The sequence below is a fragment of the Pipistrellus hanaki genome (assembly GCF_964339955.1).
Source record: "Pipistrellus hanaki genome assembly, chromosome: 9".
Classification (NCBI taxonomy): Eukaryota; Metazoa; Chordata; class Mammalia; order Chiroptera; family Vespertilionidae; genus Pipistrellus; species Pipistrellus hanaki.
Genome location: NC_140511.1, coordinates 41657270 through 41685053, shown reverse-complemented (window position 1 = coordinate 41685053; position 27784 = coordinate 41657270). Strand labels below are relative to the sequence as shown.

At 60.2% G+C, this 27784-nt stretch overlaps 1 protein-coding gene across 4 annotated transcripts in view; it reads right to left on the bottom strand.

Annotated features, from left to right (window-relative positions):
* Nucleotides 1-314: 314 nt before the first annotated feature.
* ARRB1 (arrestin beta 1) overlaps nt 315-27784 on the bottom strand; it is a 75886-nt gene continuing 48416 nt past the window's right edge. For 2 of the 4 annotated variants that reach the window (XM_084893412.1, XM_084893410.1), the window contains exons 2-16: nt 24982-25012; nt 23188-23248; nt 20050-20094; nt 19164-19360; nt 17419-17478; nt 16845-16912; nt 14528-14663; nt 13565-13649; nt 13088-13160; nt 11950-12087; nt 11219-11302; nt 9931-9954; nt 7823-7893; nt 6947-6998; nt 315-5630 (exon numbers count right to left, since the gene is read on the bottom strand). In XM_084893412.1, coding sequence (XP_084749538.1) covers nt 5519-5630; nt 6947-6998; nt 7823-7893; nt 9931-9954; nt 11219-11302; nt 11950-12087; nt 13088-13160; nt 13565-13649; nt 14528-14663; nt 16845-16912; nt 17419-17478; nt 19164-19360; nt 20050-20094; nt 23188-23248; nt 24982-25012 — 1237 coding nt within the window. In that variant the 3' untranslated portion in view covers nt 315-5518. The remainder of the gene's footprint in view (nt 5631-6946; nt 6999-7822; nt 7894-9930; nt 9955-11218; nt 11303-11949; nt 12088-13087; nt 13161-13564; nt 13650-14527; nt 14664-16844; nt 16913-17418; nt 17479-19163; nt 19361-20049; nt 20095-23187; nt 23249-24981; nt 25013-27784) is intronic. The other 2 variants (XM_084893413.1, XM_084893411.1) reach the window with 1 other exon arrangement.

Below are 27784 nucleotides of genomic sequence, written 5' to 3'. Positions count from 1 at the left end.
GGTGCCCACGAGAGGAGGGGACGGCTTCACGCCAGGAGCAAACTGGGGGTAATGGGACGCAGGGGTGCCTGAGAGGGGTCAGAGTTTTGGCAACGTCCTCAAGGCCATGAGGCTGGTAAATGGCAGAGGGGGAGGAGAAAACTTCCTGACTGACCCCAGAAGGGGTGCAGGAACCAGGTTGGAGTTGGGACCACAGCCAGGGGAAGAGGAAAACGCCTGGCCCAGCCACAAGCCTTTCCCACCAGCTCAGGACACAGGTCGGCGTGTGATGGTCTCTGTCCTGCTTATGAGGCAGAAATAAAGGCACAGCCAGCACCTGTCACAAAAGAGCTTTAATGGTCTCCTATTTATGGTTCTTTTGTTCATTGTCCTGTTAAGAGTTGAATAAACTTTAATAACTTATCTGACGTAATAAGGAATGCCACAGGTACAACAAATAAACCTGGCAGGCGGCCCAGGAGTGAGGGTGTCACAAAAGAATCAGTCACAGAAAGAAGGGCTACAAACCTGGGGACCTGTCCCAGTCGCGTCACTCCCGGCACCCAGGACCCTCCCAGAGCCACTGTGTCAGGCGGAGCACTGGCCCCATTGAGTGGGAAGAGCTCCCCACCCCCACCCCCGTGTCTGTGGCTGGCCCTCAGCACCGAGCAGACGTTCCAGTGAGTCTGGGATCCTGCACGCGTTCCCCCGAGGGCTCTGCTGATCTGTGGCACAGACCCATCGCACCCTGAGCTCATGAGGCTCCCACTTCTCAGGTGATGCCACCTCCCGTCCCTCCTGTGAGACTTTCTGTAATTCCTTTGAGGTGGGCAGAGCCTTTGCGCTAGCCTCATGCTACACAAGGAGAAACTGAGGTCGGTGGGTCCCAAGAACACACTCAGCTGATCGTGGAGCACCGCCTGGGTGGCAGTGCCCTAGGCCTCACACGTCCACCCAGAATGCCCTGGGCAGGGGCAGACAGGATTCTGTGCCAAGGGCTGCTCTAGGTCTCACCAAAGTGCCCACTCTCAGCCCTGATGAGGGGCCTGGGGAAAGGGACCGGCTGGCAGGGAGAGGGTTTGGGAGCCTGCAGGTAGGGGCCAGCCTCTCTCCAGGCACCCTCCTGCGGCCCACACACCCCATTGCCCATAAATTAGAATTGCTCAAGGGTGACTTGCTGCCTGAAAGGTCTCTGGACAGATCCTGCCCTCACAGGAGAGATTTTGCTATCAAGTCCTGTCCCAGCATTTTTTTTTTTTAGGAAACCCGGGCTTGCATCTACCTGGCTATGTGTAAAGAGGACCCTGACTCCAGTTTCTCCTCCCATCACCCTGTCCCTTCTGTCATCCCCCGTGCCTGGGCCAGGAGAGCTGGTATCATACTGGGGTGACGGCTGGGCCTGTTTCCTTGCTCCACACTCCCCGATGCTGCAGGAGCCAATAGCAGGGTCAGGACCCACCCGCACTGCGCACCAGGCTCGGCCCCAATGAAATCTAAGCCCCAGCCACAGGGTGGGGGGGCTACAAAATCATCAAATGGGTACATGTGTGTGTGTGTGTGTGTGTGTGTGTGTGTGTGTGAGAGAGAGAGAGAGAGAGAGAGAGAGAGAGAGAGAGAGAGAGAGAGAGAGAGAGAGAGAGAATCGGCAAATGCTCGGGCCTGGGTGTGTGACCCAGTTCCAATACAAGTCTGCACGGGAACGCTAGAGCCATTCCTACATGAAGAGCAAGAGCAGAACCTGTGCTTGCTGGTCGAAGATCAAACCTCCGAATGGTGGTTTGGAGAATTTTTTTTTTTTTTTTCCAAAAGAAAATTTGAAGGTGAAACCTCAGTAGGCAAGTCAGATAAAAGCAGAGTTGTTCTGGTGGAAGTGGTAATGGCGGAGGGCTGGAGACCTATCCTACGCCTCCACCCCTCCCTTCCCACTTTAGCAGTGCCTGGCAAATCTCTGTGGAACACCAGGGGTTCCACGGCACCTGGTTTGAAAACCCCTGTGTCAGCATGTCTACAGATCATGGGTCCTGGGGGCCTGTGCTTTGACTTCCCTTTCAGGGTGAAGAGTTGGGAGAGAGCGATGCGGGGGGGGGATGCTCCCCCTTCAAGAGACCTCTCTTTGAAGCCACTGGGCAGTGACCCTGCAGGGGAGTGTCAGAGGTGAGAATCCTGCCCCAACAGGTGGGCCAGTTCAGTCCTGGAGGGAGGACAGAGGGATGGGACTGCCTGGGCCAAGGTGCGGGCCCGATGTAGGCTCATGCACGATGGTGGAGGGAGTCTGTTTTGGTCCTTGTTGGCTTTAAAAAGAAACATGTGAGAACAGGTACAAGCCTGTGTCCATGAGACCCTATAAGAGTTCAAGAGTGGGGCCTAGCGCCTTCTTCCGGGAGAGGGAGAGAATGTCCAGTCACCAGTCACTGGCAGGAGAGAAGCAGCCTTGGCTGAGACTACTGGGGACAGGACAGCTGGGCTCAGCTCTCAGGGTCCGAGGCCTGGGTTTTCCCTGAGCCAAAATGCCTCCCCGGGTATCGTCAAGAAGCATTGGACATCCTGTTTGACCCTGGAGGGGACATTGTACTTTGAGGGAAGGGACAGGCAATTTCTATTCCACCTCCCCTTGGGTTCTTCGGTGGATCACTGATTTGGGGATTGGAGCTTGGGGTTCTCAACAACCTGGGACAAGCGCCAAGGCTTCCTGGCCTCTGTGGGGTCCGAGAGATGGAAGATGTGGGTGATACCAAGCCCGAGAGGGACAAAGGTGCCCCAACCCCAGTCATTGACAATATCCTCTGAGCTGTAGCATAGGACTCTGCAGGTGGGCACCAGCTCAGGGGCACGTAGGGCTAACCTCCCGCCTGTGGACCATTCATAAAGCTGTCCATGCTAACGTGGGTGGAGGCCACCTGGAGGGGGCGCCATGTCTAATTCACATCAAGGCACTAAATGGACTAGCAGCAGCCATGGAGCTCTGAATAAAACGGCCAATTCCTCCCCCATGACTTTCCCCGGACCATGAGCTCCCTGAGGACTGGATCTCCAGTGCTCGGCACAGGGCAACAAAGGTACCAGCCAGGGATGCTTAAGACCACTTCCAATGAACTTGACCACTGCCCTGCTGCAGCCCTGCACCCCAAGAGGGAAAGGCTAACTGGGCCTACGATGCTTTCTGCAGCTGGAGAAATTTCAGGCAAACACTGGGATGAACACAAAAGGGTGAGTGAGATGTTGGGGTAGAAGCTCAGGTCCTTTGTGCACACAGGTTAGAGATGGAGGAGAAGGGGTGTTGGCGTGATTATCCCAAATCCTCAAGGGTCTTATGCCAGCTCCAAAGATTCCGGAGGAAGACTCTGGAGACCACATGCTTGTGGTGTGCTGTTCCAGCATCTCCCCAGCTCTACAGCTGCCCGGGGAAGCGCACACAGCCCGGCGAGCTCTGGCAGGGGCTCAGTGCCTGAGGCGCCTGCAGCTGGGACCCAAGGTCTGGCCAGCGGGGTGTGACTGTCCTGAGCTGACTGCATTCTCACCTGGGTAGGGGTCGCCAGGGTTGAATCTTCAGGAGATTCAGAAGAGAAGGGCTAGGACAGTGTCAAGCATGGGAACTGGGTAATCTCATCATGGTAAATGGTTGCCCAGGCCACCCCAACAGGCAATGGATTGAAAAGGATTGAGAGATTTAACTTATACAATAAAATTTTGCTGTCTCCTTTCAGACAGGTATGGGATAAAAATAGAAGGAAGCGGGGGTTGAGGAGAGAGCCTCTTGCTCCACAAATCAATATAGTTGCTTGGGTTTAAGGTAAACCTCAGGTATCGGCATTCTCAGGGGCTCTAAGTTACTGGAGGTCCTATCACAAGCACTCCTCCCTCCCACCCAACCCCCCACCCCCAAGTCTTAGCAAATACAAGCTCCATCCTTTTGTAATCATCAGGCCCCAGGGCCGAGCAGCACATGAGAGCTAAGGCCACACCTTGACATCAGGCAACCTCCAGAGGCCCAGGAAGGGCCCTCCATCCCAGGCCTGGGGTGGGGAAGTGGGAGCTCTCCAAGATCCTGCCACCTCAGGGGCCTAATGAGTCCCCGCAGGAGGAGCCAGAATAGGGTCAGAGGCTCTGGCTCCACCCACCAAACCAGAAACGTCACGGTTCACACATTCTTAGGAGGCCAGGGCTGGGAGGACCCTGTGATCATTGGTCAAACCCCTTGGTTTTCCAGGTGAAGAACTGAGGTCCAGAAAAGGGAAAGGAACTTGCCCAAGGTCACACAGTAAGGGAGCAGCAAAGGCCAGACAACAGAGACCTCTGAACACCTCATCTGCCTGTCCCGTTGCCCTGGAAACATCCCAGGTCCCAATCACACCAGCCAATGGGTGCTGGGTCCCCATGACACTGGGGGAGCGGGGGCGGGGAGGGGGAGGATTCAACTCCCCAAGGAAACAAAAGGTTCCTTGCTAGGCAGCAGTCCCCTCCCTTTTAGTTGAGGGCACCCCGATGGACCCTGCCACCTTCAGGGGAAGGACCCCTTTTGCCTGTGGGTGTGGTGGCCATAGGTGCTGCCTCCCAGCCTACAGGACCAGCCCAGCCCAGCCCTGGAGAACTGCAAGGTGGAGGCAGGAGGACACCGATGTCTCCAGACCCCTTTAGACTCCCAGGCTTTCTTCCCACAGCATCGCCAACCACAAGTCCACAAAGAAAGGAGACAGGACAGATGCCCACCTTTCCGCCCCTGCCCCCATCTCTCAGAGCCACCCTTCCGGAAACCTCTCTGTAGCTTCGGCTCACTCTGTCTGGAGGAGGGGCGGGGGGTACATTTCTGAAGACCCCTCCTTTTCTCTCTCTATGTGCATATTTATAGGCAGGACACACACAGAAGATACAGGGTAGCTAGGAGGTTATAGCCTGACGATACTGAAAGAGACTACAGCTTGCCTTACACTCTCTGACTGCTGGTACGAGAGTCAGTCCAGTTGCTCTTGTCCACGCCTGGGGTCTACACCAATGTCACTGCCAGACACAGAGGGACAGGGGTAGGAGCGGGGAGGTGTTTCGTGGGTCAGGACTGCCAAAAGGCATTGAGAATCTATCCACAGTCTGTCCTCCTGGCCAGAAGAGGGCGTGGCCTTCACCATGGCCGTCTTTTAGCTGCCAGGCTGTGTTCACCACCTGGGGCTGTGGGCATTCCTTCCCTCACACATCTGGACCCCTCAGCCCCACCCTTCCAAGTCCTGTGCCCTATCGCTCCCCCCCTGCTCCCCATCCCAAGTCAAATCCCAAGGCCGGAGCCACGGCGGCCTCTCTGGGGGTCAGCAGAAAGAGGACGGAGAGGTGACTGCAGTGACTGGGTTATGGTGGTGCACGCGGCCCCGTTGGAGTGGTGATGCGGGGCCGGTGCTGAGGCCAGAGGTTCACCACCACAACCTGGAAGACCACTGGGCCCCTGGCGGAGACTGGAAGAACAGAGGGGAGCGGGCACCAGGACAGGAAGAAGACGAGGAAGCAGCCTAGTGCAGAGGGCGGGCCTGGAGCTGCCCGCGGGGCCGGCCCCGGTCTATCTGTCGTTGAGCTGCGGAGAGCCGGTACCATCCTCGTCCTCTTCCTTGTCGTCCTTCAAGCCCTTCAGTCTCTGCCGGGCGAAGTCCTCAAACACAATGTCGTCGTCGCTGGAGGGAAAGACAAGGAGAACGGGGAGGTGTTTGCAGGGCAGGGAGAGCGGGCGTCCTCAGAGGGCCAGCACGCCGATGGGACTGACACTGCGGGGGTGGGCTGACCCTGGACACAAAGGCCTGCCAGGCTGACACACCGGTCACATCTGGCCTCCAGCCAGTTGTGGAAACAGCAGAGGAAGGCGTACGTGTGCCTCTCACGCCTACGGGCTGGAAAGTGACCTGGTTCTTGAGGCGCTGGGGGTGGGGCGGGTGTAGCCGGGCTAGGGGCGGAGGAAGAACCCATTCGTACTGTGAGAGGCCAGGCCACCAGCAGGTCCACAGCACACTCTGGGCTCCCCAGAACAGGCCCAGGGGACCCCCCCGCCACTCCCCTAAAGGACTCCCTCGGGAAGCTTTTCGGTTTCTGCACAGGAAGGAACAGGTGACTTCCTGGGAGAAAAACCGGGATGGCCCTTTCTCCAGGAAAGTGCCGGCTCACGTTCTACCCGAGGGGCCTTGGAGAGGAAGGGTTTGGGGGTACAAAATCTAAACAGGGGAGCAGAGGAAGGGTGGGTGGGGCAAGGGGGTGCCTGAGTGGGTTTTCAGGACCAAGCACTGCTTTCAAGCACAACGAGTTCCCTTCTACTATGAAACAGGTCCACTTGGGCCCACCCGAGTCCTCTGTCCCCCAGAATCCAGCCAGCGGTGTGGGGTGTCCTCCTAAGCCCTAGGACCTAGGGTGACTTGAAATCTCACATCCCAGATATCTCCTGGGAGACAAGGGAAGCGTGGATTTGGAGCTGGAACGACAGAGCTGGTTTGCCCTGGACGTGGTTCATGATTTTGGCCCAGGTCCTCCCCCTCTGGCAACTGTCCGGTGAGGTGAGCCGGCAGCCTCTGGCCGCAGGGAAATCCACATCAGTCCTCCTCAGGAGTCAGGAGCAATAAGAACCTTCCCCATCTCACAGCCTGATTTCTCTGGTTGGGCCCTGGTGGGACATGAGAGCCCCCGCCCAGGGCCATGAACCAGCCGTGTGTGAGCCAAGCAGGTGCCGTGGACAGACGGAGACGGATGGACGTGCCAAGGATGAGGGGAGAAGACAAACCCCACAGAGGCAGGAGGAAGGGAAGCAGGCACAGAGGGTCCTTCAAGTCACATGCAGGCAAGCGGCTTGCTCAAGAGGCAGCAGAGGCGGCTCTCCGCAGACAAGGTTAGCCCAGCTGCTCCCCAGGGGTTAATAAGCATCTATGCAAATGACCCTGCTGCCCCACACACCACCCAACCTCCGCTCCTGACATCTCCTGACATCTGCAGGCGAGGTTTGGCTTACTTTGTGTCAAGTTCTATGAGGTTGGTATCCACGGGCGTCTCGCTCTCTGGAACTAAACACAGATGGGCAGGCACCCACGGGTTAGTGTGAGGGGTATGGGACACAGGACCCCGCCCAGAACAGCCAGCTAAGATGAGGAGGATAACGGAAGAAGGGAGTGGGAGGGAGGGCTGGTCCCTGGTCTCAGAAATACCCCAGAGCTTCCTAAAGGCGATGAGAGGCTCCGGGAGGGCCCCAGAGGCCCCTGCAGCCCCAGGAGTAGGAAGAGCCTCTGCCCCCGCTCCTGTGGGCTCATTTCCACTGTGACGTAGATCCCTGTCTGCCAGGCCTCTCTTTCACCTACTCTAACACAACCGTTTTTTTTTTTTCACATTTCCCCAACCCTGAACTTGGGTGTTTTTATAACCAACAGCATTGCATCGTCTAATTGTGGGAACATTTTTCTTTCTTTGTGGAACATAGTATGTAACGTCTCTTTGACTGAGTCTCCGTGAAGTATGGCCAACCTGGAATCTCTCAGGAAATCTGTGGGAATGGTGTCCAGGGGCCACCTTACCCACGGAGCCCCCTTTCCCACATCTGGCTGCAAGAGAAGGGTTCCAGGCATGGCCAGTGGGCCCCGTCTACTTCCAGCTTCCCCTCACCCCACCCCCCGCCCATAGGGAGCAGAGCCAGACCTCCCTGTCTCCTAGGGAGTTAAACGTCAATAGGAGTGTGGGCCTCGCACAAGATCCTGGGGAGCTGGGGAAGAGGGGTGACCCTGAGCTAGAGGCTGACCCAGAGGGAAGTTGGGTGATGGGAAAACATAGCAGCTGATGGAGAAAGGGGTCGGCTCTCTGGAAACCCCCACCCCGGTGACCCACAGACTCTGCTCACCTTCCCGTAGTGGGGGCTCCTCTTTGGGCTTGGGATGCATCAGGGTGAAGGGCAGTTCCACGGCCACGTCACTGAAACAGAGACCCAGACCCGGTGAGCCTCGAGCCCAGGCTTTGGTTGTGAGACCCAGCGCCCTGTCAGTTGGAGGACCGGGGAGGGTTTCCTGGTCAGAAGAGGCAGCTCTGGGCGGAGAGGTGGGGAATCCCGCCTCAGACCCTGGTTCTCTGAGAGGGATCCCTGGACTCCCACGAGCTGGGAGGAGACACGGGGGTGGGAGGAGCGTGGCTCAGGACGGTGTGTGCCTCTTGGTCCCTGGTGGTTCCAGAGGCGGCAGGGGGGCCTGCCAACCTCAAATCCCCACCGCCATCTGGACACCGCCCTCCCCAACGTCCTGTGGTTGGAGCCCCCCTGACCCTCACTCCGTCCCATCTCCCAGCATCTCCAGGAGGCGCCACTGAACGTGCTCAGGTGGCCCTCGCCCCTGCCGTCTGGATGATGCACAGCTGAGGCCAGTTCAACCCCATTCAGGTTGGTGGAAGCCCGGCCCTGGGGCCATCGCATCATGCCTGGAGGCTTAAAGCCCAGCAGGATGGAGGGGGGCCCTGGGGAGGAGCAGAGGAGGTGCTGCCACCAGCCAGCACTTCTGACAAACAGGATCGTAACAAGACCAGACACTAACATGACGCTGACTCTGCCAAGGACCACCCTAGAGCCGTGGTCGGCAAACTGCGGCTCACGAGCCACATGCTCGGCCTTCTGGCCCCTTGAGTGTGGTTCTTCCACAAAATACCACGGCCTGAGAGAGTCTGTTTTGAAGAAGTGGCGTTAGAAGAAGTTTAAGTTTAAAAAATTTGGATCTCCGAAGAAATTTCAATCGTTGTACTGTTGGTATTTGGCTCTGTTGACTAACAAGTTTGCTGACCACTGCGCTATAGCAACTCTAATCTTCACAACCGTGCTATTCCTGCACCCAATGGGCAGATTGGGAAACTGAGGCACCAGGAGTGAAAGTGTCTTCCCCAAGGGCACACAGCCATTAACGGGAAGTGATAGGCAGGCTTCTGACACCCTGATTCACAGCCTTAACCACTGAGGAGCCCAGCTCAGAACGGAGGTGATTTCCACCCACTTTCTCCTCTGACTCAGAAAAGCAGCCCCGAGGCTCCTCCTCTCACTTGAGCTGGGGGTAGGGGGGCGTGGGGTCACATAGGAGGCCCTGCCAACTGTGAGTGCTGCCAGGCTCCTCCTCACCTCACTGACCTTGCTGCCCAGGGCCCTGCTAGGAGGGAGAAGGGACAGGGAGACGGAGGGGACAGAAAGGTCTGCTCCACCAGCCCCGCCACTCAGTGGGCAGCACTTTACGTCTTTAAGCCTCACTGAGCTCCTCTGGAAAACGGGGACAGCTGCACCCATGTTCTAGAACCACTAGAACTTCCAGGAGGTGGTGCGGGTACAAGGGTCCATTGGACACGGAAACGTGTGCCTGTGCAAACCATGGCTTCCCCTCAGTAAGAACATGGCGGTTTCATGTGGCTCTCATGCCCCAGTGTGGGGCTCGATCCCCAGTGTGGGGCGTGCAGGGGGCAGCCAATCAATGATTCTCTCTCATCATTGATGTTTCTCTCTCTCTCTCCCTCTCCCTCTTCCTTCCTCTCTGAAATCAATAAAAAATATTTTTTTTAAATAGAAACAAACAAATAAATAAATAAACAATTTGGCTTTTTTCTCTCCTCTATTTTGCTTCCAAATGGGGACTGCTTTTCCAGGTGCACTTTGGAGATCTCAGAATGGAAGCTGGTGGAAGACCAAGCCAGCAGCCTTCCTTCGGGGACACAGCTGGGAGCATCCAGACCTTCACCTTCTCATTCTATAATGCAGACTCACAGGGGGCTGCTCCCTGCATCGGCGAAGCCGGCCGTGCAGCTGTCTGCAGAGGTCCCTGTCACCTGGGCCTAAGGCAAGGGCAGCCTGAGGCTTTCAGAGGAAGGACTGCAGCCCCCGGACTCATGCCCCAGCCTGGCAGCTGAAAGTGACCGATACGGTCCCTTCCAACCGTGGGCCCTGCAGCTCAAAAAGGGGGTCAGTCAGGTCCGAGGGAGGGACTTTACCTGGACGCAAGGTCTCCCAACAGGCTGGGTGGGCCAGAGGAGGCGGGAGGAGTGGTCAGGAGAGAGTGAGGAGGAAGAAAACAGAAAGCATGTTCATTCACCACCTCTGCCGCCCTGGGGCTCACGCCCACCCACCCCCGCGGGGCTGTGGCTGCTCTTTTGGGGACACACGGGAGGCAGTCACCCTTCCCCAGGGGGCCGAGATCTGGTCAGGCTCAGCCACACACCCCCACAGGCCCCGCTGAGCCCCGGGACCCAGGTCTGCAGCGGAGACATGAACATGAACATGAACCCAGAGCGGCCCCTCCTGGGAGGCCTCTCTAGCGAGGGCAGCGTTTGGGATTCGCCACCCAGGATTTCTCCAGGAAGCAGCTCGAGGCAGCCTGGGTCCTGCCAGAGCTACCGGACGCGGGGCCTGGGTTTGCGATTCTGAGAGGTCCTATAATTTGCAATCAGTGTTACCCGCCGCCACTGCAATAGGCATTATTCTCATGATAAAGGGGATGGACATCGAATGTTGTTCGCTTCCCACCCTTTTTTTGTAGAAACGCGAGAATTAGAAAAATATCCCTGTGACGACTCTCTAAATCCAAATCAGAAACCCAGGTCCAGAACCACACGTGGGTCCAATATGGGGGAGAAGGTAGTTCTCTCTGAGCGCCCCCGGCCCCAGACTGTGCCCCAGGGCAGGGAACACGCCTGGCCCACGGCCACGGCCCCACCCCCTCCCACCCCCACGACCTGAGAGGAGGCGGGGAGACTGCAGGACGTGTTTGGGGGACTGTTTGCGCTTCCTGTTTCTCCGTCTGTAAAATGGGAACGCCAGAACACCCCCCAACCCAGCTGTGGGAGTCCCGGCCCCTTTAGCCATCTCCCCAGCCGATCAGCATGGGCATGAGCGGGGGTGGGTGCTGCACCCTCAGGTAGGGTGCGAGGCACCGAACCCCCTGGACACCCACAGCATGACGAACTCCCCCCCCCCCACCCATGAGCCAGGATGGGGGGGCTAGGGAAGAGGAGGGGGGAGGAGAAGGAGGGATAGATAGGAGGGGCAAGGAAGGGGCTGAAGGCCTCTGAAGCAAGAGCGGGTCAGGGGGCAGGGGAGGGAGACGGGGAGGAGGGAGGAAGGAGAGAGAGAGGGAGCGGGAAGCCCTGGAGCTCGGTTGGCCCTCACAGCGGATGCAGCTGCGAAGTCCAGCCAGCAGGCAGGACGGGGCGGCGGGCTGCAGGCGGGCAGGGCACGCCCCCTGCAGGCCGAGGGAGGGGCCGGCGGGACCGGAGCACTCACCCGCCCCGAGACACCACCAGCTTCACTTTCACTTTGTAGGACACGATGATGCCCAGGATCTCTCTGTTGGCGCCTTCCCTCAACCTGCAAGGCGACACAGGACGCGGGTTCGTGGAGACCCCTGGGCGGGCGAGACGGGCCGGGGCGCGGGGGAGAAGCCTCCTGTCCCTCTCCCGGGCCCTCGGCCGCCAGGAGCAGGCAGAGCGATGTGCGGGGACGGTGGGCGCTGCCTTCCGGGCGGGGGCTTGGGGGGGAATGACCGTGGGGCAGGGAATCCCTGCCTTTGAGGACCATCCACCGGCCCTCCTCCCTCCAGCCCTCCCAGCCCCTCCTGATTGGCCCTCTCCTGTGGGGCCTCCCAGGAGCTCCGCCCTCACTGGCTCCTCAGGATGCCTCAGGGACAACCCGTCTGACTGCAGGCACCAGGTTAGGGCTTGTCCCTCACAGGAAGCCTCTCCAGGATGCTCCCCACAAGCAGGAGCGCAGCCTTGGTCTGGGCCCATCTGTCTCTGGGTCATTCCTGGATCGGGAGAGGGGGGCCGTGCAAAGGGACAGCTTCTCTGGCCACTTAAGCTCCTGAGGACGGTCCCTGGACCTCGCTTGGGAGGAGGCTATGGACCCAGGCGTGTGCCGGCACTGGTGAGGCCAAGGCGGGTGCGGACGGGGAGAGGAGGGGGTGCACAGGGTGAGCATCGGAGAGCCCGGAGGGAGCCGGGGCGGCGGGTCCTCACAGGGTGCTGGAGGCCAGGTTCGTGTCTTCGTGCTTGAGCTTCCCGTCCAGGGCGAGGCCCCGCTTCTCTCGGTTGTTGGCCAGGAAGGGGGTCAGCGTGTAGACCTTGCAGAACGTGGAGCTGGGCGCCACCGTGTCGCTGGGAAGAAGGGAGGCAGGTGTCGAAACGGCCCCGGAGCCAGCCCCAGCCCGGCCCGGACATCGCCGAGACCACAGAGTGACATTTTTTTAATGTTTTTCTGTTGTGTTTTTTTTTAGTTGCAAACATACTGATGGCTATTCCATGTAAATAAACCCACACACATAGGACAAATGAAATGAAATGCAACGACTCAGACATGTACACGCAGGGTCAGGAGCAAAAACAACACGTCTTCCAACAGGAGCATCTACTCCTTCCAGACGAGAAGGAATGTCTCACTTGAGATCTTCCTTCTCTCCTTCGCTGCTAGCAAGCTTGGAACAAAGCCCCACGCTCAGTCATCATAGCGCTCCTCAAACCTAGATTCTCGAAAATTAATTACTCTCTACCCTCCCACACAGCCCCTGCTACCCAGGGGGCGGGGCTGTTCCTTCGCCAGACTAGAAACGCCGGGTACCGCGCGCCTTCCCCTCTTTGCTCCGGCTGCCAGGAAGCTCAGAACAAGTAGCTCGCTTCCACGTAGGTTTCAGGCACAGTATCATTATGACCGCAGTTTCCTTATAGTCGTTAGCTCTTATTTTGTTGTTCTAGTTATTTTTTATTTTTATTTTTTATATTGATTTCAGAGAGGAAAGGAAAGGGAGAGATAGATATAGAAACATCAATGATGGGAGAAAATCACTGATTGGCTGCCTCCTGCACATCCCAGGAGCCCACAACCCGGGCCTGTGCCCTGACCGGGAAGCCCCTGGTTCATAGGTCGATGCTCAGCCACTGAGCCACCCCCGCTGGGCTGTCATTCTAAGTGTGAGTGCATACTTGACGGTAGCATACATGTTCTTGCAGCTAAGTCGAGTGGATGTTTTCTAAAGGCTGCTCAGGTTCATCTGTCCGAGGCCCAGCGCCCTGCCCGAGGCCTCTGGCCCTGTGAGTGGACCCAGGGTTTCTCTCCCCCACCCAGTCCCATGTGCCCGAGGCGGGCCTCCTGCTCACTTACTCGGCCTCCTCCAGGGCCACGGGGCACTTGTACTGGGCTGTGTTGAAAAGGCAGATGTCTGCATACTGGCGCACTGGGGAGGGAGAGGGAGACGAGGCGGGTGAGTCCGGGGGGCAGCGCCCTCACCTCCTAGGCGCCCCTGAGTTGGGGATGGTTAGCTCCAGGCAATGGCCAGGGTCCCCTGGGGGCTCCCACAGGAGACCGCCCCCCGCCCCACCCAAAGGGCAGCCCAGACACACCCATCCCTCCCAGAACCAGCACCTTCCCCTCGGGGACAGCTCTGCCCCGGACCCAGGGAACCTGCGAGGAGGCGGCTTACATGGTAAACCCATTCCCTGGCCATCAGCAGCCTCCAAAGCCTTCCTCTTAGGCCTGGAGCAGCCCTGGTTTCCCTGTAGCCGGCGACCCCCATCCCTGGGAGGAGTCCCTCATGCCCGCCCCCCCCCCCCCTCCGGGCTGGCCCTCCGCCTGGGGTACCCGAGATCTTGATCTTCTTCACCGTCTTGTTGGTGTTGTTGGTGACGTGGACGTTGACGTTGATGGGCTCCCCGTGGTAGTAGATCTGGGAGGCGAAAGAAGGGAGAAGGGTTGGGTGGGAGGTCACCAACGCTCTAGAGGGGGGCGGGGAGGTGAAAGAGGCCTCACACACACACACATCTCCTGGGGCTCCCCAGCCTTGGCCACGCTGACACGGGCCCCTTGTTCATCAGCCACTTCCCGCCGAGGCTAAGCCACCAGGCATGTTAGACTTCGGTTCCGCTGGGGGACTTCGAAAGCTTTACATTAGAAGGTGACACTCCTGGGCTCCGACCCTGGCTTAGCACCAGAGGCAATAATGACACTCAGAACGAGAGAGGTGGGCTTGGACAGGCTGCATGAGCCTCAGCTTGCCCCTCTGGACAGCAGGGGAGCTGGCCCGGGTGCTCTGGCCGCCTGGAAGGTGAGTCACGGGAGGGTCTAGATAGAAGAAGCAGGAAGTAGGTGGGGAAGGGTCGGGAGCACGGAGGAACCAGCTCTGAACCCTTACGGAAGGGTCTCAACGTGAATCTTGCCCCAAGAACTTGCCTTCAGCTGTTCTGAGACAAGAGGAGGGACGCTCACAGCTCACGGGTGGACGGAGGGTAGAGGGGGGGAGGGGTGGGGGGTGGGAGGGAGAGATGACCAGGACCCGGGACCCTTTGGGAGGGACACTGGTTTCTGAAGTCAATCACTCCCTTCAGGCGCATGCCCTCTGCTGCCACCCCTTAGGTTCCCAGAGGTTCCCCCAAACCCCCAATGGAAAGCTCAGGTCCCCTGCGCCCTGTGATCCTAGAGTTGGGGGTAGAAGCTCCTATGGAGGAGTCCTGAGGCCACGAAAGAGCTGGGACCTGAGGCTCCAGCGTGATCGAGCAGCTCTCTTCCCCCACCCCCAAACCCTTCCCCCAAGTCTGAGCAGCCTACCTCCTTGTCCAGGGAGGCCTCGAGGTGCAGGGGCTTGTCCGACATGAGGAACTGCCTGGTGGTCTCGGCGGTGGGCTGGGGGCCAGGCCTCTCCGGGGCATACTGGACTTTCCTGATCACCAGGCGCACAGAATTCCTGGAGGAGACAGAGGAGCCAACGGTGACCCGAGCCCCCGCCTCCACCCCCTTTCCTGGCCATCCTCACATCCTCCTGCTCCAGAGCCTGCCATCCCTCCCCACAGCCTCAGACTCCAGTCCAAACCGCAGAGATTGGCATGGGAGCCTTGTCACCATCTGGCACTCCTCATCTGTTCCAGCCACCCCCACCTCCTCTGTCATCCCAGATGTTCTATCTAGTCATTTCTCTGAAGCTGCCCTTGTACTGGGGCCCCACCTATCATACCCTCTTTCCACTGCTTCTGCCTTTGCTTGCTTTCATCTTCGAGGCCCAGCTAAACGCCTCCTCTTCCAGGAAGCCTTCCTGGATCTACCCTATTTGGATCTTCACATGGTCTGAACCCCCACAACATCAGAGCCGAACCACCCCAAGGCAGCGCGTCCTGCGGGTTTGTCCTGGTAGCCCTTCCTGCATTCCTTACGTCGTCTGATAGTGTAAGCTCCTTAAAGATGGACATGTTTGTCTACATCGCTCACTGCTGTATTCTCAGCACCTGTGACAGTGTCTGCCCTCTCACAAGTGCCTGCTAACTATCGATTAAGTGAAAATGTGCAGGGAACATGGACCCCGTGAAGAAATGGGGCCTTGAAGAGAAAGTGGGGTCAGTGACGGGGCATGGACTCGGTCAGGGGGTGCGGCCAGGGAAGAGGATAAAGACTCAGTGAGGGAGAGGAGGCCCAGAGACAAGATGGGGCTCGGTGAAGGTGCCTGGGGCTCAGGGTGGAACAGGACAGGGGGACAGGAGCTCGGGGAGGCAGTGTCCATGACGTGTTCGATATGCTGGCACCCCCATTTCTCAGAGAAGCCACCTCCGTCCCCTGGAACCAGACAGCCAGGGCTAAAGTCCTCGCTCTCCCCTTACTAACTATGACCCTGAGTGCAGGAGCCTCTGTGTCTCAGCTCCTCATCCGGAAAACAGTAACAGTAGCAGGACCACCCTCTTAGGGTAGCTACGAGGATTCAATTAGTTCGGGCATGCCCACCACTTTGAATACTGCCTAGCACTTAATAAATCTTCGATGAATGATAGCTGCGATACCATTATTAGTAGTAACTCTGGTCAGGACTTAAAGTGCCCCATTGATGGTGAGTGAGGGCGGTGGTTCTCAGTGCGGCTCCTCTTTCTTGCTCTGATCAGGCTCCACACACACACACACAGACACACACACCCACACACACACACACACACACACACACCACACACACACACACACACACACACACACACACACCACACACACACACACCCACACACACCCACACACACACACCACACACACACACACACACACACACACACACACACCACACACACACACCACACACACACACACACACACACACACACACACACACACACACTTTTCTCTGGGGACAGAAAAGCAAGGAAGAAGGGTACCATTTCTTCCCCCCCCAGCACACAAACAAGCTGCCCAGGAGGAGGTGCCTGCAATACACCTACAGCCACCAGGTGGCGCACTCAGCCCACTCCTTGAGAGATGGCAGTGCCTTCAGCCCGCCTCCTGCAGGAGATGTCCCAGGCAGGGTGCCTGAGTTGAGGCTGAGGAAGCCCACCCCACAGTCAGGGCCGGCTGTTTGGGGCTGCCAGCCTGGGCTCCCGGTGTGCCCCGGGTTGTGGCTCTCCAGGAGAATACTTCCCTCTCTGAGACATGAGCTAACCTCCCTGCCTTTCCCCTGGGTGCATTCACTTCTCCACTTCCCTCCCTTCTTACAAGCCTCCGTGGACACCCACCACCACCACCTGCGGCTGAGGGCCTCCCAGGAGGAGAACTGGGAAACGGGGCCTTGGATGGCCTGCGAATAACTAAGCTCCCTATTTAAGACAGTCTGGATTTCAGGGGTTTTCCAAAACAAAGTAAAACATAAAATAAAATAAAATCTGGAGGGAAGAAAAAAAATGCCGGGGCCTGAGCCAGGGCAAGTGAGCCGCCTCCTCCAGGAAGCCCTCCAGGACCTGCCGGCCTTCCAGAGCGCCCTCCTCGGAGCTCCCAAAGCTGGAATGTGAGGGCCCTCCCAGAACACTTCCAGGCATTGTCACTTATCTCTGCGGACGCCCCAGCCGGCCTCCCTCGCTCTGCCCACACCCCTGGCCGCCGGGAGCTGCGCCCTCTTCCTCACCGCTTGTGGATCTTCTCCTCCAGGCTCTCGGCGCAGAAGGCTTTGACTTCATAGTCCACACCACAGGCCTGCGGGGAGGGGGTCACTGACCACAGGGCCTTGGAGCCAGCGGGGTCCCTCTTGTTTCACAAAGGAGGGCGCTGGAACGGAAGCCGGAGCTCCCACAGCCCCACAGCCCCACAGCCCCTCGGTCTGACCCAGGGCTGTGCCCTCCACCTGGCCTTCTCCCAGAGCTGTTCCCCAGCTCCCCCGATACAGGCTCTTCCCCCCCCCCCCCCCAAGCACCCTCAGGGGCTCCGTTCTACAGGCTCCTGCCTCGCCTGGGTGGCCACCCTCCCAGGGCAGCCGCCCAGACACACACAGAAGCCTCAGCGGCCCGGGTGGGAGCGCCCCCTGGTGCGGGCCGGGCCCTGGGGGCATTGCCTCGTGTCTCACTCCGCCCGCACAGCCACCCGAGGAGCACGTCCTGTCATCTCCCTCTGGCAGAGGAGGGGACGGGCTCGGAGATCCGGGGCCAGGGACGCTGCTGGGGCCACTTCCCTCCCAGAGAGACGCTCCCTCGGGAATGGCCCACCTTCCCCGTGTCTTCCGGCCCCGGCTGCAAGGTCACCGAGCACGGGAGGTTCGGAGGGATCTGCGAGGAGAACGGACAGAATACGGACAGCGTGAGCCCCCTGTCACACTGCCCACCTCCCTCCCCACGGGCCCCGCCCCCACCCACAGGCCCCAGGCCAGGGGCCCCCAGGCACAGGCATGCCTCTCCCATCAGGCCAGCGGCTCCCGAGGACAGACCGGGTCTCCCCCGTCAGACCTCCCCAAGCCACACCCTCCGGGAAAGCCAGGGCTCCAGTGTGTTGTCTGTATCTAAAGGGTTTAGCCTAGCCGAGGCCGGTTTGGCTCAGCGGATAGAGCGTCAGCCTGCGGACTGAAGGGTCCCAGGTTCGATTCCGGTCTAGGGCATGTACATTGGTTGCAGGCACATCCCCGGTTGGTCGATGTTTCTAGCTCTCTATCCCTCTCCCTTCCTCTCTGGAAGAAATCAATAAAATATATTTTTAAAAAAATAATAAATAATAAAATAAAGGGTTCAGCCCAGCCCAGTCCTCACAGAACAGCGGACAGAGATCTTTCCGCGATGCCCACTGTGGTGGGAGGGACCATGGCCCCAAAGATGTCTGCGCCCTAAACCCCAAACCCGTGACTCCGTTACCTTACGTGGCAAAAGGGACTGTGAGGATGTGGTTACGTTAAGGACCTCGGGCCAGAGTCCTTAATGGTGGAAGCAGGAAGCAGAAGAGCCAGCACCGCACTGGTGATGGGCTGTGAGACTGACTCCACACTGGGGGGTGGGGGGAGGCTAGGAGCCTAGGAATGTGGGCGTCTCCAGAAGCTGGGAAAGGCCAGGAACCGACCCTGCCCCGGAGCCTCCGGGGAGCACGCAGCCCCGCGGACACCATGGCCTCGGCCTGGGGCGGCCCGCGCTGCACTTCTGCCCGCCAGGACCGTGAGGCGGTGACTGGCGAGGGTCACCGCCACCGGGCGTGTGGTGTTTGGCCACCGCAGCCACGGGAGACCAATTCACGCAGGATGGCGAGGACGATCGTGCCCTCTCCCCTTCCCTAGCCCCCGAGAGAGCAAGGAGGCGCCACCCCCGTACAGAAGCAGAGTCTGAGGAACACGGCATTTTAAAGCCCAGAGTCTGGCCGAAGCCGGTTTGGCTCAGTGGTAGAGCATCCGTCTGTGGACTGAAGGGTCCCAGGTTCGATTCCGGTCAAGGACATGTACCTGGGTTGCGGGCACATCCCCAGTAGGGGGTGTGCAAGAGGCAGCTGGTCGATGTTTCTCTCTCATCAACATTTCTAGCTCTCTATCTCTCTGCCTTCCTCTAGGTAAAAAAATCAATAAAATATATTTTTAAAAAAATAAAAATAAATAAAACCCAGAGTCTGGGAGTTTTGGCAAGATGGCAGAGCCTGGAAATCCACTACTTGCCGTCCCTCGTGGGGGAGCGGGGCGAGTGGGCAGCCAGCCTGGGCCAGGAGACAGCCTTGTAGCGACCCAGGGGTGAGAAAGGGTTCCCTCTATCTTCTCCCCACCCCTACCCTCACCCCCACCCCCGTGACCTGGAACCAGGAGGGGCTGGGGAGGGGCTCGGAGGTCGGGGTGACGCCCCTGGCAGGGAAGCGCCGTGACAGGGCACCAGGTCCCACCCCTGCCCGGGGAAGGAGGTGCCTTGGAGCCGCTGCCCCCATGCCCCCGTGCCCCGCCCAGAGGCCTCCTGGAGGTGGGGCTTCTGAACGGCCCGGGGCGGCCGCTGACCTCGAAGGTGAAGGGGTAGGCGTGCTCGCCCAGCTTCTTGATGAGGCGCTCCTGCAGCCGGGTCAGCGGCTTCTTGTCCTCGGGCGCCGGCGGGAAGGACTGCACGTTGGCCACAAACAGGTCCTTGCGGAAGGTCAGGCCCAGGACGTCCAGGTCCTCCCGGCCGTAGCGGAAGGCGCAGGTCAGCGTCACGTAGACTGCGGGGGCGGGGGGCGCTGAGGGCGGCCGGGGGCGGCCACGCCTCCCCCCTCCCCAAGGCCGCCGCTGTCGCCCGGGGACCGAGACAGCTGCAGGCCCGGGTCTGCCCCACGTCCCCACGGGCGGGCCCCCTGCCCTCGGCACGGGGGCATGGGGTGGTGGGAGCGGGGCACCTGGAGGAGGTGGGGGCCGCCTGCCGGTCGGCTCTGTCCTCCACCCCCGCCCGGCTCCAGCCCAGGGCGGGTGGTGGGCACCGGTGGGGAGGGCGGAGGAGCGGAGGCAGGTGCTGGGTGACACCCAGAAGGCACGGGGTCGTCTCCCAGCCTGACCTCTGCCTCCTGTCCGCCCGCTCACCTCGGACACGCCCTCACCTCCCCAGCAATCAACTCTCTCTTCTGTACAAGGACTCTGCCTGCTGCCCTGTTCGCAGCCCAGCCTTTGGGTCCTCGAGGTGCATTGGGGTGAAAGTGCTCAGGGCCCTCGATCCTCAAGGTGCATTGGGGTGAAAGGGTGGGCCTGGGGCAGGGCACCCGCTGGGATGCGGTGGGGGCAGTGGAGGGAAGGGCTGTGGGGAAGGGCGGGGAGAGGAGTATCATCGGCTGCTGGCCGGCCTGGGAGTCAGGGAGGCCGCGATGGAGGCTGGGGGACCGGGGAGAGGAGGCCTCTGGCCAGGCGGGTGGGCCCTCACCTCTCCTCTCCTTGAGGTACTCGGGATCCACCAGGACCACGCCATCTGGAGGAAGGACAGCGAGTTGAGCAGACCCTCCTCCCCAGGTGACCTCTCAAACCCCGGAGCCCCAAACACAAGCCAAGGCATCAGTCTGTCCAAAGCAGCATGAGAGACGGGGACGCCAGCACCGGGGACGGCACCACCCTCCCGCCTCCCACCCCCACCCCAGGCTGGCCCTACAGACCCTGGGGTTGGAGGGGGTTGCCTCGGGCAGTTCCCTGGCCTCTCTGTTTCTTCATCTGCTAGCCCAGTGGTCGGCAAACTCATTCGTCAACAGAGCCAAACATCAACAGTGCAACGACTGACATTTCTTTTGAGAGCCACATTTTTTTAAACTGAAACTTCTTCTAACGCCACTTCTTCAAAACAGACTCGCCCAGGCCATGGCATTTTGTGGAAGAGCCACACTCCGGGGGCCAAAGAGCCACATGTGGCTAGCGATCCTCGCAGTTTGCCGACCACGGAGCTGTAATAACCACCTGGTTTGGAACCCCTATCCTAGGGTGTCACCGGGGATTTAGATGTTGTGGCTGCAGGAAGGCCGTGGGGTACGTCTCCCCTGTGTTCTGAACCCCTCCCTCCGCACCCCGGGCAGCGCCCTGACCGAACCCCCGGCCGCCTCCGCTGGGAGGCGGGAGCAGTCCCCCAGAGCAGCCGAAGGAGGCGCACACGGCCTCCTCTGCGCTCCGTCCGCTCAGCCAGGCGTGAACCCTGCACCACACTGAGGAGCAGCGCTCCGTCCGCTCAGCCATGAGCGAACCCTGCATCACACTGAGGAGCAGCACTCCATCCGCTCAGCCATGCGTGAACCCTGCACTACACCGAGGAGCAACGTCAGTGTCCGGGGCTCCCGGACCTGGGCTCTGCAGGTCGGGTCTGTGAGGCCGTTGTCCCTGCCCCGCGGGGCTCCGTGAGGACGGGCTGAGCCTCCGCGGAGAGAGCACTGAGCGGTGCGGGCCTGGGGGCCGCCATGGAGAATGTGCCCGGGCCTGGCCTTGGGGGGCAGAGCCCAGCCAGACACAAAGGACACGGTCTCCCCAGAACCCCCAGGAGGCCGGACACCGGCTCAGGCCTCCCATCCCCAGAGTCTCCTCTGGCCGAACTCCACCCAGCCTCCTAGCACTGAACAAGCTAACGTCTCCTCCCGCCCACAGCTGACCTGCCCCGCCCGCACCCCCACCTCACGCTGCCCCACGGCGGGCCTCTCCGGGGGTCTGAGAGTGCGCGCCCACATCTGGACGTGCGTGCCCACATCTGGATGTGAGTGCCCAGAGGGCCTACGTCCCATCCCAATGCTGGGCAGGTCCGAGGCACAGCTGGCCCGGAAGCGCCCGCCCCTCCCAGAGCCTGCCCTGCACCTTCCCTCCTTTTCCTGAGGGCGTTCCTCGGTGCCTGGGCACCAGGGCTCATGGCCCATCAGTGCAGAGGGCACCCTGTGAGGGCACTCCTTCCAGCCAGGCATCAGGGCAGGCTCTCTGGGGACCAAAGCAGTAACCAGGTCTTAAAGGGCAAGGAAGGGTCAGCCAGAGATGATCAAGGGGTGCTGCAGGCAGGTCTCCGGAACCCCAGGCCCAGCACAGGGCCGGCCTGAGGTCGGAGCTCTCTCGGACACTGGCTACACGGCTCTCAGGGTGCTGGCGTGCTGCCCCTCCGGCTGCTGCCCTCCCCCCGGCTCTGTGCCCCCTCTGCTGCCCTCCCTACCAGGCCCCTGGGTCCGAGGCTGCGCCTGGAAGCAGGCCACAGGTGAACTCCGGGTGCTTGCCCACGGCCTCCGAGGGACCCGTTCAGGAAGGAGATGCAGATGGCAGAGGGGATCCTGAGCTTCACCGCACACTTTCCAGTGTCCCCAACAGGGTGGGGAAGAAGGGGGGGGGGGGGGGAGACAGCCTGCTCTGGGCAGGAAGGGGGAGACCTGGACCGGAGGCTCTGCTCACACCCCTCCCGACCCAGGGCCCCCGTCTCCTGCCCCACCGCCACGGGGTCTTCCTCTCAGAGAGCTGAGGCTCCGCTCCGATTGGGCTCCGGCCCCACTCGGCCCGCTCGCCCGCCCTCCTGGCCCCGGGCAGCCGTGCCGGGTGTGAGGACCGAGGCCTCCGTCTCTGGATTCCCCCCCCGAACTGCAGCTCCCCGTTTCTTCACCCGGACGTGTCTCCTGCAGCCCCAGTGCCCATCCTTCCGAGCAGCCACCTCCCCCTGCCTCACTTCGTTTGCTCGTGTTTTTCTTTAAAAATATCCTTTAACCTCTCTGGGCCCCCTGTCCCCATGTGTCCAATAGGAGTAATTTGGGGGCTCCCTCCCCCCGACAGTTAAGGGAAGGCAGTGAGGTAAAAGCTCTGGTTTTTAGAATCCTAGCCAAGGGGACGTTAGCGATATCTAAAAACACTTTATGTCCTCCGGGGCTGGGGTACTCCTGAGTAGAGGCCAGGGATAGTCATAAATACCCTCCAGTGCCCAGGACAGCCTCGGCAACAGAGTATTATCCAACCCCAGATGTCACGCGTGCAGAGGTTGAGAAGCCCTGATGGAGAACAGGACGTTGGAAGAAGGTGTCTCAGGCTCTGGGAGGACCTGGGAGAACAGTCTCCGTTTCGGAAGCCCCACGGTCTCCCTGCCCTCGCCACCAGGGGGCAGCAGAGCAAAGGTTTCCAGTAGAGTCAGTCTGTCGGGTTAGAGTCTAGGACCCTTGACCTACAAGCTCCGTGGCCTGGAGCAAGTCACTTAACCTCTCTGGGCCGCCCCTCCCTGTCTGTAAAGCTGGGGTAATAACAGTGGCGCCCCCTGGTGTCTGGCAGAAGCCTTACAGTCAGGGGTGGCTGCTGCCCTCCTTGTCGTCCTCATCCTGCGTTATCATCAGGACGCCTTCCCTGCGCCTCACCTCAGTCCTTCCCACGTGGCCCTCAGCTAAGGGGAAAGTAGCTGCTCCATCAATGTTTCCTGACGGATGCAGGAAGCTTCTCACACCCCATTCCTGGCCCAGAGGTCTGGGCTGCGGGAACACACACACACTTCTCTGGAAGGGGCCTGGCCAGCCCCGCCCGCCCCCCCCCCCCCCCCCCGCCCACCCAGCGCCTGCCTCCCTGGCCCCCAGGGACTCACCCACAGGGTCCACGAAGTCGATGTGATCCACAAAGTCCCGCTTCCCCAGGTAGACGGTGAGCTGGGGAGGAGAGGCACAGGTTAGGGGAGCGGCCGTGGGCCCGAGAACACACTCCCGAGAAGCCGCTGGCCCTCCCTCGCCCCGGAGAAGACCTTGGGAGCTGCCCTTGCAGTGCCTAGGCCCACCCCCACCCCTCACGGAAACCCTGCCTGGCCTCGCGCGTGAGCCCCAGCCCCCGTTCCAACAACAGCAAACCTGGTGCGGGTTTGGAAGCACCCACTCATCCCGGACTTCTACGGAGACCTTGCCATGTTTCCATCTCACGGGTGGGGACCCTGAGCTCTGGAGAGACCTCGCCCAGCACCCCAGCAGAGGTCTGCTAAGCCGGAGTCCTGGGCGCATCCCCGAGGGGCCAGGGGAGCGCAGAGCAGGGATGCCTATGTGACGCTCTGAACACTGAGTCCCACACAGTCTGGCGGGGTGCTGGAGCAGCGAGGGACCCGCCGCTGGTGCCCCAGGCGGTGGCCATGCCTCAGGGAAAACCCCGGGCTAGAATCCCGAGGGTCATCCTAGACACTTCCTGCTCCTCCACCACCCCTACACCCTCCCAGGGCACCCTCCTCTCTGTTCCCACAGCCACTCCTGCCCGGACTGCGCACCGGCCGCTCCTTGGTCCGCTGCCTGCAGCCGCACACCCCCCTAGCCAGCCGGGCCCCCCTAAAACGCTAACCTGCCGATGCCATTCCCATCTGAAAACCCTTTAATGGCTCCTCCGTGCCCAGAGGTAAGATGACAAATGGGTTTCATCCAAATGCCAACATTGATCGATGGGTAGGAGCGCCGTGGGGGGGGGGGGGGGGGGGCTGGGCTGAGGCAGGATCGGGGATGGAATCCTGGCTCAGCAGGAAAGGTGCCTGGGGGTGTCTGCTGCGCCAGCACCCGAGGTGCCACTCGCCAGCCCGGGCGGAGTCCCAGCCACTGAGCCTGCCCCCCGGCTCCCAGGGACCCAGCCCTGCAGCCTCCCCGCCTCAGCTCCAGCTCCCTCGGCCTCCTCCTGTGCACTCACGGTCCCCCCACACGCCCTGTGATGTATGTGCGTGCCCAGATGCTCCCTGCACACCCTGCCGTGCCCGGAAACCACACCTCTGGGGGGCGCCATCCCCGGTCCTGCAGCCCCTGCACAGCCCTGTCCCTGCTCTCTGCCCCTTTAAATGGAAATGATCACTTGTCATGTCTGCCTACCCCCCTCTGGCTGTGGGTGGCTCTCGGACTGTGCCTCATTTATCTCCATACGCCCTCCTCAGCCCCCACCCCCTCGCATGAATGATATCGGTAATATCTGTCTGCTGAACGGAGAGGAAAGCAGGACAGAGCCGGGGGCTGTGAGGAGAGGAAAGCAGGGCAGGCGCGGGGAGCTGCCCCCGTGGCCGGGATGGCACCGCGGTTCAGCAGAGAGGCTCCAGGCCGCTGCTCACACCCGGGAAGCAGTGCCCTGAGGCCCTTCGACTTACTCCCGCTGCTGCACCCACGCTGGAGTCTCTCTGTGGTGGGCTGCGTCTCCCCACCCCAGAGCAGGGGCTCCTGGAAGTCCAGGGGAGTTGTACCACCCAACCCCCCAGACAGGAAGGCTCCCGAGGAGATCCCTCCCCCCTCTCCCCCCCCCCCCCGCCCGCCCCGAAGGCTCCTAAGGGCCTCCCGGGAGGGTGTGCGGGTCCTGCGTGCTCAGTAGCCATGCCCAAGGGAGGGTGAGAGCTCGGGGTCAGGGAGGGTGAGAGCTCGGGGTGCAGACTCACCTTCCCATTGGGGCTCGCCTTCTTGAACACCCTGTGGAGAGAAAGAGGGTCAGCACGGCCCACCCAGGGGAAGGCCCTGCAGGGCCCAGGACGAGGGGCCTGGCATGGTTTTCCTGGCACCGTCTCAGCCTTGAGAGCCAGAACAGTGCCCAGCATAGCCAGACCTCACCGTCTCCGCCCTCCCACCCACCTCCACCCCAACCCAAGCCACTGCTGTTGCCAGGATAGCTCTCCGGGCCCCGGCCAGGGCCCCTCAGTCTGTTCTTCAACCAGCAGGTGTACGTCAGATGCCGCTCACCCGCCCACACTCTGCCCAGTTCACTCAGAGGACAGGTCTCGTCCTAGTGTCTGCCCTGCTTCCTTCGTGTCTGCCCTGTCTCCCAGCATCGACTCACACTTTTCTCCCTCCCTCCCTCCTCCGGCCACGGGGCCTCCTGGCAGTTCCTCCAACACACAAGGTGGTTCCTGCCTCGGGCAGGGCCTTCGCTCTGGCAGCCCCCTCCTCGGGGACACACTCCCCCACAGCCTGAAGGGCGGGTCTCTGCCCTGTGCTCCTTCTCTCCCTCTGCTTTTCCTTTCTCCACAGCTCTCGTGTTGCCCTGCCCCCTAACCGCTGGTCACACGGGTGCCTGTCCACTCTGCTAACCTGTCAGCTCCCCCGGGGCTGGCATCTTTCCAACCCTTCTTCCCTGACGTGTCCCGAGCGCCTAGAGGAGTCACCCAGTGGGTGTTGAATAAATGTGCTGATGAATGGCCGATGGCAAGGACCCAATACGTATTAGTTGAGTGGGTGGGTGAACGGATGAACGAGTGAAGGAATTAGCTGAGAAACTGAGGCCCAGGAAAGGGGAGGGATGTGCCCCTGGCCACACAGCAGAGCCCCGGACTCCGCCCAGTGCTCACCCGCCTTCCGGAGCACGCTGCGTGCGGTCTGCGGCAGCTCCCCTGCCCTCCGCCCCGCAGCTGGGTGTGGGAGCCTGAGCCCCCCTCACCTACCCCCATCACGGAGCCCCAAGAATGCTCAGAGTAATGTTGGGAGGGAAAGAGAAAAAAAAGTAGAGAAAGATAGAGACAGAGACCGGGGGGATAGGAGAACATGATGGAGGAGGCAGAGGGCGGGAGAGGGACATGGCCTGGCAGGTGTGAAAATAAAAATGGAATTGGAGCCTTAGCTGGTTTGGCTCAGTGCATAAGAGCATCAGCCTATGGACGGAAGAGTCCCAGGTTTGATTCCAGTCCAGGTCACATACCTCCGTTGCAACCTCCATGCAGGAGGCAACCAATCGATGTGTCTCTCTCGCATCGATGTTTCTCTCTCCCCCCCTCTCCCCTCCACTATTTATATAATTTTTTAAAAGTCAATGGAATATTATCCTTGGATGAGGATTTCTTTTAAAGGATAGAATTAGAAATGAAAAAACAAACAGAAAGAGGGAGAGAGGAACAGTCAGAAGCAGAGAGAGACGCAGCAGACTCGGGCCATGGAGCAGGCCCGCACACAGCCGAGAGGGATGGCGCAGCCCACGCCCTCCCCAGCAGAGCAGGAGACCCAGCAGGCACCCAGGGCCAGGCGGGGTGAGGCCACCACGTCACAGCACAGTCATTCCTCCCAAAAGGGAAGTGAAGGGGGGCTCTGTGTTATCTCCATAGCCCTCCCCCCCACACCTCCCCCTTATCCTGGGGCTCAAGGGACCACACATGAGTCTGAGTTTGGCTTGCAAGGAAGGGCCTGGCACATTCCTCCCCCACATCCCCTAGGAGTTCTGAGCTCTTCTCCTCCTCATAAATATTTATCAGTATTTGGAGTGTGAAGATGCCACAGTCAGCTGGAGTGTAATAACTGCTAAAGTGATAAAAAAAAAAAAAAATTCAGATCACATAGTTTGAACTAGCAGCTCCCAAGTTAGGCTGGACCTGCAGAGGGGCCCAGACATCCCTCAGAGGGACAGTGACACATCCTGGGCACAGGAGGGGGCTGAGGGCCGGGCTGAGGTGATAAAAAAGGGAGGAAGGGAGTTAGAAAGGAACTCGAATTTGCTAAGTACTTGGTTAACTGTTTCTCCTGACAACACTGTAAAATGCGCAATATAACCTCTATTTTATAGACGATAGACGAGGGGTTCAGAGAGATGGAGTAACTTGCCCAGGGGCACACAGCAAGCCAGGGGCTCTGTCGGGATTCAGACCCAATTCTGCTGTCTGCCTCTAGAAGCTGGGTCCTTCCATTCAACCCTGCTGCTTTCTACAGCGGGTGCTTTTATCCCGCCCAGAGACAGAAAAGAGGGGACATAAAAGCAAGAGAGGGGAGGGGAAGAAAGGAAAGGGCCAGTGAAGGTGAGGAGAGTGAGGGTGCGAGAGGCAGGCAGCATGGCCAGTGGCGGGGAGAGCTCTGTCACTAGCTCTGTCAGCCCCTCAGGCCACCTCCTCAGGGAGCTGGGCTGCTGATGGTTTCCTTCAACAGCAGCAGCAGCTGCCCATGACCGGAGAGCATGTGATGGGCTGGTCATGTCTCCAAGTGTTCTTCCAAACACACTGCCCATCCTTCAACAAACCCATTTCCCAGGTGAAAACACTGAGGGTCAGGCAGGCGAACTGTGGCTGCGTTTCCACCCTGTCACACAACCAAACCCTCCCTGCAGCAACTCCGCCAGCTTCCTGACCCCAGTGCTGTCAGCAGAGGCCCCTGTGGGGGTGCTTCCAGGCCAAGGGGCCCCCACATGCGCAGCACCACACAGAAGGCTACTTACTGCCCGTCCGCTTTGAAGAGCGAACACCAACGCACAAGCCTGTGATCAGAGCTAAA